The 17,995-nt window shown below is 38.7% G+C and overlaps 1 protein-coding gene across 4 annotated transcripts in view; it reads left to right on the forward strand.

Moving 5' to 3' along the window:
* Positions 1-17,995, forward strand: part of Stim1 (stromal interaction molecule 1) — a 247,356-nt gene that overhangs the window by 156,943 nt on the left and 72,418 nt on the right. For all 4 annotated transcript variants that reach the window (XM_004641963.1, XM_004641962.1, XM_023702091.1 and 1 more), the window contains exon 3: positions 13,306-13,420. In XM_004641963.1, coding sequence (XP_004642020.1) covers positions 13,306-13,420 — 115 coding nt within the window. The remainder of the gene's footprint in view (positions 1-13,305; positions 13,421-17,995) is intronic.

Consider the following 17,995-nt stretch of genomic DNA (forward strand, 5'->3'; position numbering starts at 1 on the left):
TAAATAAGGAATTTAAGTAATACAAAAAACCATGCTTGAATGCCTGTCATCTTGGCCTTCTAAATGAGTACTGTTTCTAATGTCATATCAGTTATTACTATACTGTCTTTAAAATAAATTTTTTAAAAAAGGTAAAGAAAAAAAAGACAAGAGCAAAAATTTAAGGTTCCCTGAAAGCAAGCAGTAATATGCAATCATATGTTCAATCTTATATAACTATATCTGGTAATCTGAGCAACAGATTTGATGATAAAGTAGATAATATATCAATCATTGTTAATGAGCAATTCTTGTTTTTTTTTATTTTTTATTTTATTTTATTTTTTTTTTAGCAATTCTTGTTTTGAAAATCAGTAGCATATGCATTGTATGGTACCCTGTTTCTGTCTTTCTTTCTGATTTCTTGTTCTTGCTGTTGCTTTTGGTTTTACTTTTTAAAATTACATTAATTTATAAAAAAGGAAATTTAAGAACTTTGGGTAGAAAGGAAGGGAAAAGAGAAAAAGAATTCAGAATTCGTGTACCAACTACCCATGAAGGATATAATCATTATGGACTGCAAACACACTAATAAAAATTTAGGCCGGGGAGATAGCTCAGTGGAATATAGTGCTTGCCTGGCGAGTGCGAGGTCCTGAATTCAATCCCTGGTACTACCAAAAAAAAAGGTTATAAAAATTAAATTACATAATTTATTATTTATTGTCCAGAATACAAAGTCTGTAAGGGCAAAGGCTCTGTTTTCATTTTGTTGGCTCAGTATTGGTGAATATTTTAAAAGGAAAAGATTTGTTTTTTTCGCATGGATTCAAGTTACTATCTGGAGTCACTTACCTCAGGACATGGCTACTACTGATGAAAGTTCTTCATATTATCCGGAAAACTCTTTTGCCTCTATTTTTTCCATGGTGAATATAAAATCTTGATTGACATTTGGGCGTGGTACCACATTCCTGTAGTTCCATCTACTTGGGAGGCTGAGGCCAGTGTAGGCAACCTAGTGAAACCCAGTCTCTGCAGCCCACCTCCATAAGATTCTTTGCAGTTTGTTGAACTTCCTTATGGATAGATTTATGTTTCTGAAAAGGATTGGAAAGTGGTGCATGCCACATGGGAAAGCTGAAGCAGGAGCATCACAAGTTAAACGTCAGTCTGAGTGTTAGAAAGACTGTCCCAAAATGAACGAAAATTTTAAAAATTGGCTGGGATGTAGCTCAGTGTTGCCTGAGTTTAGTCCTCAGCACTGCAAACAAAGCAAACACTTGGGAAGTTTCCAGCCATTATTTCTTTGAATATTTTTCTTTTTTCCTTTTATCCTTTTCTTTATACAGTCATTATACATATATTGGTGTGCTTAATGGTGCTTCACATTTCTTTGAGGCTCTGTTCATTTTTGTTCAGCCCCCTCCCTTAGGATTGTATACTCTCTTATCAATGTCTGATCAAGTTCACTGTTGCCTTATTCTCGTGGTTCAGATCCTACTGTGGAACCCCTCCCCTAAATTTTTCATTTGTTACAATATTTTACTCCAGAACTTCCATGTAGTTCTTTTTTTTTTTTTTGGTCTGGTGCTGGGGATGGAACCCATGACTTTGTCCATGATAGGAAAGCACTGTACTGTTGACATCATTTCTAGCTTGTTCTTCAAGAATTTTATAATTTGCCTGTTTATTCAGTTCTTTCTTGATACAACGTAATCATCATGCATTCTTTTACTTTTTTAGTCATGGTTTTCACTAGTCTTTCCTTTTTTATTATTTTTTAAAGAGCACATTAGGTAAGTGCTCTACAATTGGAGCTGTATGTCTAGCTCCTTTGAACATATTTATTTGTACATGGCTACTTTGTAGTCTTTTCTGTTAAGTCTGACATCTGATCACACAACAGAGTTCCTGTTGCTTGCCTTCTTTTTGTTATATGGATCATACTTCCTGTGTATTTATATGTCTTGTAAATTTTTTGTTGTTTAAAAATGTTTTTGATCTTTTTGAGACAGAAGTTTGCTATATAGTTCAGGCTGACTTTGAACTCACTTTGTAGCCCAGGCTGGCCTGGAACTTGCAGTGAACTTTTGGCGAGTACTGGGATTATACCTGGCTCTTGTAATTTTTTTTTGAAATTAGATATTTTTGATAATATGTTATAACAATTTTAGGTACTATTCCAACCTCTCTGAAGCTTATGATTATTTGCTTAATGACTGACTATATTATTTTAGTGGCCTTTTTCTCCTCCTTCTCTGCAGTATGATATTGCTCCTCAATGAATACACCCTTGAGTATGCAAACTCATTTGGGTGAATGGTGGTTTTGGCAGGGATCCCTTTGGCTTTTTGTCTGGCCACATATAGCTTTTGAGTTCCAATAATTGCTATCTAATTGCTCTCTTGTTTTTATTTATTTATTTATTTATTTTTTAAAACATTTATTTATTATTTTGTGTGTGTGTGTGTGTGTGTGTGTGTGTGTGGCCAGCTCAGCCCACCAGGGGGTGGGGCTGGCAGGCATGTGGTGCTGGGGGATTGAACCGCGGTCCCTGTGCTTTGCCAAGCTTGTTCCAAGTAGGTGCTTTAGACCACTGAGCCATCTCACCAGCCCCCCTCTCTTGTTTTTAACAATGATATCTTTGAACCCAGGTCCTGACATATGCTATGCAAATATTCTACTATTGAGCTTCAACCCCAGCCCCTATAAATTTTAAATTATTCACTCATCAGAATAGTATTTAAGTCTATGGCCGTACCACCCTAAACACACCCGATCTCGTCAGCTAAGCAGGGTCGGGCCTGGTTAGTACTTGGATGGGAGAATAGTATTAAATCTCACACCTTTTTTCTCTGTTCCATCCCAGGTATGAATCATCCCTTTGTCCAGAGCATGTTCCTTGTATGTGATTCCTGTCCTGTTAATCACTTAGTATCTCTTAGTTATAAGAGCTATTGTCATGACAGTGCAAGGGCATGTTTAAATTAATGGCTCCAAAATGCAAGAGTAACAATGCTGGCAATTAAGAAATGCCAAAAAGAGGCCATGAAGTGGTTCTTTGAAATGAAAAGGTGATTTGTTCTTGATTTAATTAAAAAGGTAAAAATGTATGCCAAGTTGCTAAGTGGTAAGAATGAATCTTCTATCTGTGAAACTTTAAAGAAGAAAAATTTGTAGTTTTGCTGTCATATTTCAAACTGAAAGTTGTGGCCAAGTGCATGATAAAAGCTTTAGATGGAAAAGGCACTATATTTATCATTGATGCTTATGTGTGTTTAAGGGAAAATGCAGTAGAATGGTTTCAGTACTATGCATAGTTTCAAGTATTCACTGGGAGTCTATGGAGGTACTTCTCATGGATGGGGGGTGACTGTACTTCTAATCATTCTACTAATCTTTTCCTAAATTCCTTTCAATACTATTGTTCTTTGAGAGTATCCTTAATGTTGGACTTCTTGACACTCTGAAAATGTAATAATTTCCTTTGGTAAGAGATTTGAAGCTGTTTCGTCTCCTAGTCAGTAGCTTTGCGCCCTGGTTCCAGAACTGTAGGTAAGGACAATGACATTCTTCTCTCTGAATGATACCCTTACTTTAGGAGTTGAGCATTTATAGAGGGGCTGTTGTAGCTTCAGGTCTTCTTGGATTGGCCCTTCCAGATTATAATTTTTATTTTATGAGCCCAGGAGGGCCGCAGTATGGTTAGTGTTGCTGTATCTACCATAAAGTCCCTTCCCTTCCCCGTAAAGAAGGGAAGCAGGCCTGCCTCTTGGCCATACTTCCCTGAAATTAAACTTTAATAACAAGTAGCTGAGGGGAGGATTAAAAATGTTGATATCCTGCCCCTCCCAGACAGTGGGAGGATGGGAGAGAAGGGGTCTGTGTTCTTGGCTGCACCATTCTGGGGCAGTTTCTGCCTCATTGAAGAGGATGAGTGGATGCAGCAGACTTGTTTCAAATATAGACTCTTGCTCTTATCAGGCTTTAGTAGACTTCCTTAAGCATGTGTTTCTTTATTTACTATATACCCTCAAGACCATTTATAGAGACTTTAAATGGGTGAAACAGTTTCACAAAAACATAGAGCTTCTCATGTTGTCACATCAGAAGTCTTCTCTAACCCACCAGTTTTTGTCCTTTCTTATGCATTGTGCCCAATGCTGTGTATTCGTCCTAACTGTGGCACTATTTTTTTAAAAATGTATTTGGTACAGGGTCTCACTACACAGCTTGGACTCATAGTGATCTTCCTGTTTTCAGCCTCCCTGGTGCTGGGATTATAGGCATGTGCCACCACACCCGGTCTCATTGGCAGGCTCAGTGCACATGGGAGTGGGGCTGGCATGGCATGTGGTGCCAGGGATGGAAATCTGGTCCCTGCGCTTGCCTAAGCAGGTGCTTAGTCTGCTGAGCTATCTCACTGGCCCTCTAAATGTGGCACTATTAACTTCAATTAAGAAGGCATCTCTTCTCCTTGCAAAAAATCTTTTCAAAGTAGTGCAGTCACTACTGTGTTTCTGTCCAGCCAGTAGTACTTGGCTAGTTTAGATACTATGTTGTTTATATGTGTAGTTCCAAGATTGGAGATGTTTAAATATTCCCATTTTTGCCATTCTGGCCAGGAAGCTGATAAGCTGTAACCTTAGATACTACCTATAGGATTTGACCTGTATCATGTACGGTGATGTGAGGCCTCCTAGATGATTCCATGACAACAACTGAACTTTATCATCAACTTTGGACTTCAAAGTTCTTTGTATCTTCATTTGTATCAGGTGGTTAAAATAAAGCAGTGAAAGGAAAGGTGAAGTTGCTGCCTTGGAAAAAGTTTCCTGATGGTAGAGATAGCCATAAAGTAGCTCAGGATTCTGTAGTATACTAAATGAACACTGTGATAGTCACGTTAAAGAGGACCTGAGTTACCCTCATCCAGAGTCACTGACTTGTAACCTGGATCTGAACAGATGACTACATCTGATTAGCAGGACACTGTTTTAGGTGAGGAAATAGCATGGCAAAAACACTGAGCTAGTGAAAGCCTAGTACTTTTAGCGAATATTAAAGAACTAATTACCATTCAGAATGATGGGAAGTAGCCCTTGATGTATCAAAGAAGTTGATACCAGTTGGGGCCAGTCCATAGAGGACCTGGGATAAGGCTAGGAGTTAAATCTTTCAAAGTAGGAATCACAGTACAGAAAAGAATGGACTTTTGAAGTTGGTTAGACTATAGCACCTTGTCATAATTACCTCCATTGTGGATATACTGGCATATATTGACTATCATCATGAGCATGGTCATTATCATCATCATCATCATCAGAAATAGGGTTTTACTTTGTAGTGAAGTCTGGCTTTGAACTCACTAAGTATCCCAAGCTGACCTTGAACTCGAAGTGATCCTTCTGTCTTGGCCTCCTGAGTACTGGGATTATAAGTGTGTGCTACCTGACTTTGTATAAGCACTTTGGAAAGATACATCTTTTACCTCCTCTCTGGATCTCCCTTATATATGAGGGTTCTTTATCACCGTAATAGTGGGCCAGGACTGTACATTCTTAGCATCTTCGTATTCTCCTTAAAATACCTATTTTACACATAGGTATATGTGAACAATAGACAAGATTTTTTTTTTTTTTTTTTTTGAAAGTAAGGATTCAAACCCAGGTTTTAGAATCAAAGTCTAAACCATCATGCTACTCTGAGTTCAAGCTAGTGTCATCTAGTTTCTGGCTGAATAACTTTCATTAGGATTGGCTGACAATTTGGAGGCCCTTTTCATTTTCTATTTGGTGTACATAGTATGCATTGACTATTTTAAACTAAGCATTATTACATGTTTGGGGCAAACTCAAGTAAGGGACACCCATACATTTATTTAATAACCACATGCTTTGCTTTGTGCCAGGCTTTATGTCTGGATATGGGTTTTGTGGAGCTAATCAGTGATTCATTTAGGTGTATCAGAGAATTTGTATGATACTGTAGGAGGACATAAATGATAAATAAAGTATGATCTCACGGAGTTACTTAGGGAAAGTAAAATGGGATAATTAAATAGTAGTTATAATGGATAGCTACTACAATAGATGTATACCTTGAGAAATAAGGGAACAAATAATTAAGGGGCAATTCATTAAACTGGGAAAAGTCTTGGAAATTTCACAGAGACAGTGACTTTAACAGGCAAAAAGTAGAAGAAAATGTTTTATGTGGAACACCTTGTGAAAAAGATTGGGATCTAAAAGAGATGGTTTGTTTGAGGAGCATGAAGTAGCTTGATGTGTCTAGAGCAAGGGTGGTACTTTTTCTATAAAGAACCTGACCATAAATATCTTAGCTTTTGCTAGCTATAGTCTCTGTAACAACTATTCAGTTCTGCCTTATAGCATAAAATTAGACAGTATATCAGTGGAGGAGCCTGGGTGTGTTCCAGGAAAACTGTATTTACAAATACATGCACCAAACTGGATTTGGCCGTGGATCATACTTTTCTGACTTCTAGTCTGGAGTTTTAGATCTGGTGGGAAGGGAGAGTGGCCAGCAGGGTGACTGAAAAGTACATCTGTGAGCCACATTATAAAAGGCCTTAATTGCCAGGCTGAGAAATGAGAATCTTATTTTGTAGGCTGTGAAGAGCCATGATATTTTAAGCAGGTGAGTTGGTCTAATTATTAGGATAATATGGTATTTCATAAAGGTCATTCTAGTGTTTAATATAGTAGAAATAAGACTTAGATACACAAAGACAAAGGAGGAATGTCTGTTTTTGCTTTACCTTCAACAAATAGCTTCTGATGTCATTGAGGGCAGATGTTTTATCCCTGAAATATCCATATCCCTGTTCTGTGCAAATGGCATTTAGTGCTTATTGTAGCTAAAATGTGGTCCTTGCTGGGTTTTTTGGAGGTGAACAAGAGTTGAAGTATATGAAAAAAGACCAAATAGCTCAGCAGATTAAAGCACCTACAAACAGATACAGGGGCCAGGGTTTGACCCCTGGCCTGCTGTGCAGGTCCCACTCCTGGGGCGAACTGAGATGGCAGTTGAGACTGGGCGTGGTGGCACGCACCTGTAATCCCAGCTCTTGGGAGGCTGTAAACAGGCAGATCACTATGAGTAGGATCTAGTAGTGAGACCCTGAACACCCTGAAAACCCTTCCCAAAAAAAAAAAAAAAAAAAAGAGGAGTTGAGAAGTATGAAGCATGTGCCTTGTGCTATCTGCTAAGGGCGTGCTGGGTCGTAGGGGAGTGGGAATAGAGGTACACTTTGGTTTGGGAGGCATGGAACATTAGTAATGAGGAACAAAGTTGGATAAGGGAGGAGTAATTGGTTCTAAGGGAGGACCCTGGGGAGCTGCCCACATTCCTGCACCCAAAAGTATGCTGGTTTCCCTCTGGCTGTTTGTCAGTGGCTTCTGTTGCCTGAGGTGCTGGGTGGGCCTGCACTGTGGGAATTCTGGAGAGATGTCTCCCCTCTTCACTGCATCCACCCACAGTGCTTCACTACTGCTTAACACTTAGGATGGGGTTGCATGCTTTATGCTGTCTCCTGAGAGATCACTTGTCTGAGCTCACAGAGCTAAATATACCTGATGACAGCTGGAGCCTTGGTGCTTAGGTGAGCTGTTGAGCTGCAGTTGTAGGCAGTACTGCATTCCTCACGGTAAGGCAAGACTTAAGGAGCCTCTTTGGACTTTGTTCAGGGAGAGGCTGCTTGTTCTGAGGCTGAAACAGTAAATGCTTGTGGGAACCAAGAGGCAAAAGCTGCCTGTAGACTGCCTTTGTTTTTTGTTGCCTGTAAACTTCATCTTAAGTCAGACTTTAACTTTCAGCAGCAGACAAGACAGTGTTCAGAGTAAGATGTGGTAATGCTTACCTGAAATATATCGAACATTGAGTTCTAGTTCAAGATAACTTTTTTTTTCTTTTGTAGCATTGGGGTTAAATTAAGGGCCTTTACAATAAGCTACATTTCCAATGCTTTAATGAAACAGTCTTGCTAAATTGCTAATTTGCCTAAGCTGGTCTCAAACCTGTTACCTTGCTCTGCCTCACAGAGAGTGCTTAGGATTATGGGCATGGCTTTGTTTATTAAAAAACAAACAAACACTGGACACCAAGGATAAAGAAAAATGAATAAGAGATATTTCCTGATTTTATGAAATATTTACTATAATATGTTCATATGAGACTAATAGACTAGTAATTAAAATAGCTTGTGCAGGTATGTGTGTATTTTGTTGTTGTTTTTGGATACTTCAACATCTGTGGAAAGCAGTGATTACCACCTAGCAGAGGTGGTAGTAGTAGTACCACCTACTACTCCCATCTCAGTATAACATTCTGATGTGCTACATTTATGACAGAGTAACTAGAACTTCTGTCAGAGGGTATCTTAGTTACTTTTCTCTCATTGTTGAGACAAAATACCTGATACCTAAAGTCAAAGGGGAATGTTTTTTAGCTCACAGTTTGTAGAGGTTTCAGTCCACAATCAGCAGGCTCTTAGGCAGGGTAGCTTGCCAGAGGGGGCTGCATGGGAAAACCAGTTCATGATAGGCAGAAGGTAGCAAAAAATGCAAGGGAGGGGGCTTAACAGCATCTCCATGCTTTTTATATCTTTTCCAGGCTTGTTAGGATGCGTAGCACTGATACCCTTGATCATAGTATTCTTGAGTTTAGCATTGCACTATGAATCAATCCCAGTGTCACACTGGGATCCAGAGTGTGAAAAAGCCCCACCTATGACTACATGAAGCTTTGGGGAACATCCAGACATAAGCTATAACAGGGATATGTAATTTTGCAAGGTAGATGCAGATTAAGACTGATAAAAGTATGTACAAGAGCTATGGGGACAGAAAAGGCCATCTTGTGAAACTCACAAGGTGATTTTGTCTGTACCAGGATGCATAAGCTCAATGCCTGTGAAGTACTGAGGGTATACAACTAAGTGTATAATCCTTTTTTTTTTTAACTGAGAAAAAAAGTATATATTTAGAATTAGCCAGCTGGACTTAGTTTAGATGATCCCAATTTTGTTGGCAGCATCCAATGCATCATAATCAGGAGCCAGTCGAACATATGCCTTCTTCTCTCCATCAGGCCTGATTAGGGTATTGACCTTGGTAACATCAATGTCATAGAGCTTCTTCATAACTTGTTTGATTTGGTGCTTATTGGCTGTGACATCCACAATGAACATGAGTGTGTTGTTGTCCTCAGTCTTTTTCATGGCTGACTCTGTGGTCAGGGGGAACTTGATGATGGCATAGTAGTTAAGCTTGTTTCTCCTGGGGCGCACTCTTCCGAGGGTATTTGGGCTGCCTCTGGAGCCGCAGTGTCTTGGGATGGCGAAAGGTGGGTGACATTCGTATCTTCTTTTTGTGGCTGTAGATACTTTTCAGCATGGCCTTCTTGGCCTTCAAAGCTTTTGCTTTGGCTTCAGCTTTGGGAGGGGCTTCCTTCTTCATCTTTGGTGTCATTTTGGTAAAAAAAAAAAAAAAAAAGCTAAGTGTATAATCTCTGATGGCAGACTAGAGAGCACATGCTTCTTCAGAAGGAGGCAGCTTCAGCTCAGCACTGGTAGACAGTTGCCACCTAGATACGTGAATCCAGGAGTGGTGTCAAGGGGTTGCCTGTGATACCTGTTGATAGCTTAATGAAGGCACAGATTGAGAACTTCATTATCTCCCACAGCACCAGCTCCAAGCTTCCTTCCACCATTTTGATATAAACAATTGATTTTTTTTTCAATTTTAGGTAAAACACAAAGCAAAACATCTTTATAAAATGTACATTTGACAGTACTCTGCGTAAAAATAGTGTGTTTTCTATGCAAAGATAAGCTCATAACAAGTCTAGCTAACAACCCTAACTTTCCAATCAAATTGTAGCTCTTAAAGCTGGGCTGAGAAGCTGCACTGCACTTAGGTCTCACTGTACAGTATGCTTTGCAGGCCAATAAAAGACCCACACAAAGGCGGTTTATGACCTCTGCGAATATGTTTCATTTAATTTTTATCATACTCAAATAAGAGGGATGATTAGCCTTTAATTCAAGGGCTCAGTAAGCTAAGGGATGTTGAATAGCTTGCTCAGAGCCATGAAAGAAGTAAGTGGCCTATTTCTACAGGTTCTAAAATATACCATGGAATATAATGTCTTTCTGAATTTAAAAGCCTGACTCTTGTTTTCTAGAAGAGGTCCCATTCAGATTCAGACCTTTTATACAGAATATCTGTGTGCCATTTTCACCATTTGACATTGTCTTTGTGCTGGCCTTTTCTAACTCCTGCTTTTTCTTTTTTAAATATATTTACTACAGGGTCTACAGGGGCTCACTACACAGATTGGACTAATAGTGAACCTCCTGTTTTCAGTCTCCCAAGCACTGGGATTACAGGTGTGCGCCACCACATCCAGTCTCAGTTGCTGGCTCAGTGTGCCCAGGGGGTGGGGCTTGCACAGCACCTCTGGAATCAAACTCGTCCCTGCGTCTAGCAGGCACTTTAATCCGCTGAGATATCTGGGTGGTCCTTCTTCTACTTATTTGCATGCTTTTGTGACACCAATAGGTTCAGTGAGTCCCAAAACCGTTGCTTTGCACTTCCTTTTCATGAACTTTTCTGCTGTCCACTATATCATGATAAGACTTGTCTACTTTGTGTTGGTTCCCTAGAGAGCTAACATTTCTTATCAGATGGTTTCTGAAGTTACCTAATAATGGCAGAAAATCTCCTTTCTTGTAGACTCTTAGCATTTCTTTTTTAAGACCTGCCTGTGATGCATGTTGGTAGCTCAAGGAAGACAAAGATTTTATTTGGTTTGTTTACTATTTACACATACATTTCTCATCTATACCTGGTACACTGAAGTCCCACTTACCCCATGAACTGGGGTGGGAGAATTGCTTGAGCCCAGGAGATTGAGACCAGTCTATACATCTTAAAAAACAAACAAACAAACAAACAAACAAACAAACAAACACTGGACCCCAAGGATAAAGAAAAATGAGTAAGAGGTATTTTCTGATTTTATGAAATATCTACTATACTATGTTCATATGAGACTAATAGACTAGTAATTAAAATAGTGTGTGTGCATTTTGTTGTTGTTGTTTTTGGATACTTCAAGATCTGTGGAGAGCAGTGATTACCACCTACCATATAAAGAGTTTAGGATTAAGCTGAATGAATCTATATAATCACCAATAAAATTTCTAGAAGCTTCGATTTTTCTTTGTTTTTTCCTTCCTTATAGAAGTATATTATGGTAAAAATTCTGCCTAATTAAGAGATGACATATGCAGTGCCATAGAAATATTTGACCTTTAAAGTCAGACATCTTGGGGGCCAGCAAGACAGCTCAGTGGTCTAAAGCGCCTGCTTAGGCAAAACTTAGGCGCAGGGGACAGCGGTTCGATCCCCGGCACTATGTATCACGCCAGCCCCACCCTCGGGGTGGGCTGAGCCAGAAAAAATACTAACTCCATCACTTATCAGTTGTAACCATGCACAAGTGTTTTAACTATCTAATGCTATGCAACAAACCTCCCCCAAACTCAGCTGCTTATTACACCAACATTCATTTTGCTCATGTATTGCATTCTGGTCATAGCTCCATAGAGATAGGTTATCTCTGTTCACTAAAGTATCAGATTCAAAAGCTGGAGGCTGGAATCTCCTGAAGTGTCAATAATATGTCTGTCTCCAGGATGGAAGACTTAAAACAGTTGAAATTGCTCAGACATCCCTCTTTATAGTTTTTTTTTTTTTTTTCCCCACAGTCTCTCCAGCATGGTGACTTCAGAAGCATCAGCTTTCTTATCTATTGACTCAGAGGTTCCTATGTATGTGTCTCAAAAGAGGGAGAGCCAGGTGGAATCCATGTTGCCTTTTCTCACCTAGCCTTGGGGATCTTACAGCATCACTGCTGCCACATTCACTTTGTTAGAAGATGAGTGTATCTGTCAGTTTTCCACCACCGTAATATAATACGTAAGACAATTAGCTTCTTTTTTTTTTCATGTATTTAGTACAGAGTCTATAGGGTCTCACTACACAGCTCAGTCTCATAATGTTCCTTCTGTTTTCAGCCTCCCAAGTGCTGTAATTACAGGTGTGTGCCATCATGCCCAGTTTCAGTCACTGTCTCAGCATGCCCCCGAGGTGGGGCCAGCACAGCATTCTGGGGATCAAACCCCAGTCCCTGCAGTCCCTGCAGTCTGCCTAAGCAGGTGCTTTAATCCACTGAGCTATCTGGCCAGCCCAAGACAATTAATTTATAAAGAGAAAAATAAATTTTGATTCACAGTCCTGGAGTTACTAAACCAAAATTCAGTATCCCAATTTCTTGGGTCTTTGGCAAGTGGGGGTTGTACATCATAGTGAAAGTATATGGCAGAGAAAACAATGTATACCATGAGCTGGGAAGGAAAGGGAGAGACTGGGTTCTTCAGTCCCCTTCTGTGGCATGCCCCTAGTGACCCAAAGATCTCTCACAAGCCCCAACCTCTCAGTGGTTCCACTTCCCAGTAGTGGCACTCCAATGACCAAGCCTTTAAGGACACTGTCCTCCCTCTGAGGACACTTATTGAAGCCATAGCAACAAATCACAAATGTTAGAATATTTTCAAGGGGAGAGGAATCCACCTTTAAAGGGAGGATTGTCGAAGAATTTATGGACATGTTTTGAAATCATAACAGCAAGTAATATGACCTTTCTAAATCTACTTTGATTTGGGACAAATTATATCACCTTTGAGAATATTACTATTCTCATTTGTAAAATAGGTGTGATACTTCATTGGTTGTAGAAATTAGGTAAGAAAACATTGTGGAAGTTCTTGGAATATTTCTTAGTATGTAAAGAAATACTCAAAAATTGCTAATTCTTATTTGCTTTCTTCTGTCTTTTACCTTATTGAATTCTAGTTAATTGTCATGTGTTATGTTTCTGTAATTTAAAAGACAGCATAGGTGATTCAAAAAACTTAAGATGTGGTAAGTACATTGACCTACTCCCTGTGATGTATATAACCATTATGTACTGCAAATGCATAAATAAAAAATAAAAAATAAAAATTTAAAGTATAAGGAAAGGATTTCTGATTCATATTTATTTTTCAAGTGAAACAACAAAGAAAGGTAGTTTCAATAGCAACTAAGGCATGTGCACATGATACATAAGTAATGTAATACATTTATGCATTGAGTAAATGGAATAAACTATGGATAGCTAAAGGCATCCCATGTGGAGATCTTGTTGGGCTGGCTCTGTGGGATGTCTTGTGACTTGTATACTTTTCTCTTGCAGTTCCTAAGGGAAGACCTCAATTATCATGATCCAACAGTGAAACACAGCACCTTTCATGGTGAGGATAAGCTTATCAGTGTGGAGGACCTGTGGAAGGCGTGGAAGTCCTCGGAAGGTAACAGGCAATCTTGTTTGCCAGTCCTCATTGTTAAAAGGTTTAGAGAAGAAAGAAGATAGATAGCAACTTGGCCTTAAAAGGACATGAACATATAATACTTAGTACAAAACAAATTATTGAAATAATTCTATATATAGTCACTGAGTAAGACTGAGTATAGTCATTGTGCTGGGAAAGAGGAAGGTTCTCAGACAAGAGTTGAAATTGTCTTTCATCAGAATGCTTTTTGAATTCTAGCCTATCTCTTCTTGTCTTCTCATACCACTCCAACATAGAAATCTTTCAGTTTCTGCTGCATCATCTCCATAGATAAGGAGATTACTGGTCTCTTGAGGCAGGCCCTTTCTTCTGTAGTTCAACAATTAGTCCCAGTTCTGCTGTGTCCCAGATGGTTCCGACATTGGCTAGAGGTACAGATGGGCTCTCTCCTGAGCCTCCTCTTTCCCAGGTTAAATAACCCTAGTTTTTGAAGAAACCATTTTCTTACTTCATCTTGGTTTCCTGCCTTTAAACATTTTTATTAGAGGGACTGGTGAGATAGCTTAGCAGTCTAAAGTTCCTGCTTAGGCAAGCTTAGGCAGGTGCAAGAGACCATGGTTCATTCCCCAGTACCACATGCTGTGCCAGCCCCGCCCTCAGGGTGGGCTGAGTGGGAAAAAAAAAAAATTATTAGAGTGTTTCTTAGCTCTCTGAAATTGAGCTGGTCATAGTGCCACAGGCCCCTGTAATTCCAGCATTCAGAAGGCTGAGGATCTCATGAGTTCAAGGCCAACCTGGACTCTGAAGTGTGTTCAAGGCCAGCCTGAACTGCATAGTGAGACCTTGTCTCAAAAAAAAATTCTCTGGACTTGGACAGTCAAAGTGTATGGTTCCTCATCTAAAAATCAGGAATTCTGGTGAATTCTTACATTTAAACCTTATTAGCACAAGAACCTACATTAAGAGAAGAGATTGATTCTAATCAGGAAGTGCTAGCCATAGATATAAATGGAGAGGAAGCTAAAGCCCTATTTTCTCTTTCCCTATTAAATCTCACATGATTAGGCCTGTGACTCCAAAACGTAGTTTGGTCTGCACAGAGTTGAGCTGGATTATTGACCTCTTGGTTCTGGACCTTATGCATCTGTTTGTATGACTTGTTTAGACAGTGGTGTCTTCTGTAGTTGTACCACTCTACTGATCATATTGATTTACTAATGAAAAATTTATATCTTTTTCATATGCAAGTATAAAATTGCAAAAACATAACTACCATTTTTTTTTTTTTTTAGTGTTTTCTTCAGAGTTTGAGTTAAAGAGCAGGCCTAATCATGTGAGATTTAATAGGGAAAGGGAAAATTGGACTCTAGCTTCCTCTCCATTTATATCCATGGCTAGAACTTCCTGATTAGAATCAATCTCTTCTCTTAATGTAGGTCCTCGTGCTAATAAGGTTTAAATGTAAGTATTCACCAGAATTCCTGGTTTTTAGATGAGGAAACATACACTTTGACTAACAAAATTTCTTGTTCATTGTTACGCATTTAGTAGAGCCAGGACTCTGACTTGGGTCTTCTTATCTCTTGGCTAGAACTCTATGTTGAAAGCACTGTTTTGGTGGTAGAGGAGACTACTCTTTGTAGGAATGAGGTAGTGTCTATTTTTATTTAAATTCTTACTAGGACCATAGAATTTTAGGTCTGGAAAGGATCATCTGTAATGGAGATGTAGAGAGCATTGGATCTGAAGCAGGAAGACCTTAGCCTGATCCTGGTTCTGGGATGGATCAAGTGATGTTTCTTGTTAACTCCATTTTATCAATTTATTTTTAAAAAATATAAAAAATTTTTCAAGTATTTATCAGTTTAGGATAAGCATAAGGAAGCATAGTAGAGAGCTTCCTAGAAATCTTTAGAGGCTAAATTCTTTGTGTTTATTGTTTATTTTTAGAAGCTCCTAAGCAAGTCAAGTTGTTTACTGATTAGGGATGGAGCACTATCATGAACTTTGGAATTATACCGGAATTTCTAGGAAAAAATCTTCAGTACCATTGAATTCTGGGTTTCTTCTGTAATAACATAAGGATAAGGCACTTGCTTTTTAAAAATAGGTTTTATAAGTAGGAACTTAGAATAAAAGATGCAGGGAGAACATTCCTAGCCTTTTCTGAAAGCTCACAGAGAAGTATCTGGAAAGGGAAAGTGACCAAGAGAAGGCAGAAATAGAGGGATTAAATCATAACACTAGAAAACAGCTCCAGGCAGTTTTCTGGTAAGAATTTTATTTTTGGACTTAGAAACTATTTGGAACACTTCCAGTGTATTCTGAATTGTAGGAAAATGGAAGACAATGGAGCAAGTTTTTTGGAGGAGAAGGTTTTCATTAGTCTTGAGAGAAAAACATTTTAATGCACAGTAATGTAGATTACAACTAAGATATCTATCTATCTATCTATCTATCTATCTATCTATCTATCTATCTATGTATCTGTCTATGTATCTGTCTGTCTGTCTGTCTATCTGTCTGTCTATCTGTCTATCTGTCTATCTGTCTATCTATATCTTTTTAGGATTGACTAATCATGTTATACCCAGTGGTATGACCAACTAAAAGTAAGAGTTCTTTGCTTTGTTTTTTTTTTTTTTTTAAACCAGTAATTTGCCTCATTATTCAGAGCAGGACCCTAGTCTTTATAAGGTAACAATTTCCAGAGATACAAAAAGCACATAATAATATGATACTAGCTCAAACTGACTGGCCTGAGTTTAGCTAGATGGTATAGATATCAGCAGTGGTCATTTGTGTTTAGAACATTAGCTGGCAAATGTCAGGCTCATCTCTGTGATTAGTGCGGTTAGTATTTTTCTCCTGCTTTTGGCTACTGAGCAACTAGGATTATAGGCTTACACCATTGCACCCTACTAGTAATATTTTTTTGGTACTGACAATTGAGCATAGAATCTTCACACTGAACTGTTTCCTTTGTCTTCTTTTATTTTTATTTTGAGGCAGGGTTTTCTTAAGGTGAATTGCCCAAATTGGAACTGAATTTGTGATCTTACTTTAAGAGGGCTGAGATTATTGTCCTGTGTCACCATACCCAGTTTAATGATTTTTTAAGTGTTAAACCAACCTTTCACTCTTGAGATAAATCCATTTGATCATGACGTACTATCTTTTTACTTTAGTGCTGACTTAGATTTGGTAAAATTTTGTTTTAAATTTCGTACTTGGATATGAGTACAAGTATTCTGTTGGTTTGAATATTTATTTTATTACTGCTAGCTAGGTCATGTGGATTGATGGTGGTATTTAAGTCTACTATATCTGTTATTTTCTGAGTATTTGGTTTAATAATTATTGAGAGAGGAATATTACTTAAACTTCTAGCTGTAAGTGTAGCATTTTCTATTTCTCCTTGCAATTTTGTTTCATGTCATTTTGAGGCTCTGTTTTTAGACACATGAAGATTTAGGATTATTTCATCTTCTTGATTTTATTTTTGGGTACAAGGAATCAAATTCATGACCTTGCGTTTGTGTGGCAGAAGCTATGCCACTGAGCTACATCTCCAACCCTCATCTTCTTGATTAACTGGTCCTTATCAGTATGAAATGGACTTCTTTGTTCCAAGTAGTATTCTTTTCTCTGTAGCTTATTTTGTTTTTTTTTTTTTTTTTAATATATCCAAAATCTGTTTATTGGGATGGCTTCCGACTCATCTTGATTGAGGGTACTGTTAGTGTTGCTTTCTCCTGAAGGAACGTCCTTCTGTGAGCCTTGCTTTCCCCCCTGTAGACTGGCACAGGACAGTGGAGCAGCCAACACACAGAACTACCATCTGTGCATGGCTAAAGACCATGGTGATTTTATAGCATCCTGGGCACTTCACGTCCATGAGGTATGAAGGTGCTTCTTGTGCTTCCTCCTCTCCTTCTCCGGAGAGGAATGGAGGAGATCTTTTGTGAGAGGCATGTTCTCGTGGAGAGGTTGTCATCACAAGAAAAGGCTTATTTTGGTGTTAATAAGCTCTTTTTTGACTATTGTTAGTTTTATATATATCTTTTTCCATTGATTTTCATTGATTTTTGTTTTTATATTTAAAATGCTGTGTGTGTGTGTGTGTGTGTGTGTGTGTGTGTGTGTGTGTGTCTGTTGGGGATCAAACCCAGGGCCTTTGCACAAAACTATATCCCCAGCCCCAGTCCTCTGCTCTGCCCTTCTTTATTAAAGTTTTAAGAAAGGGTTTTACTGAGTTACTAAATTTCCTAGGCTGGGTTTGAATTTGTGATCCTTCTGCCTCTTTCTCCCACAGTACTAGGTTTACAAGCATGTACCACCATGCATAGCAAAAATGCGTTTTAAAAATGGTACTAGGGAGTCTCATGCATTCTAGTCAGTTGCACTACCACTGAACTACCTGCTAGCCCTACCCTGCTCCTTTTTTAGAGATAGGATCTCACTAAGTTATGTGGGCTGGCCTGAAATTTGAGGTTTTTGTTGCCTCCACCTCCTGAGTAGCTGGGATTATAGGCATTAGGTACTGGCCAAAATGCATTTCTTATAGGCAGCGTATAGATGGGTATTAATATT

Source organism: Octodon degus, unplaced genomic scaffold (assembly GCF_000260255.1).
Source record: "Octodon degus isolate 3935 unplaced genomic scaffold, OctDeg1.0 scaffold00146, whole genome shotgun sequence".
Lineage (NCBI taxonomy): Eukaryota > Metazoa > Chordata > Mammalia > Rodentia > Octodontidae > Octodon > Octodon degus.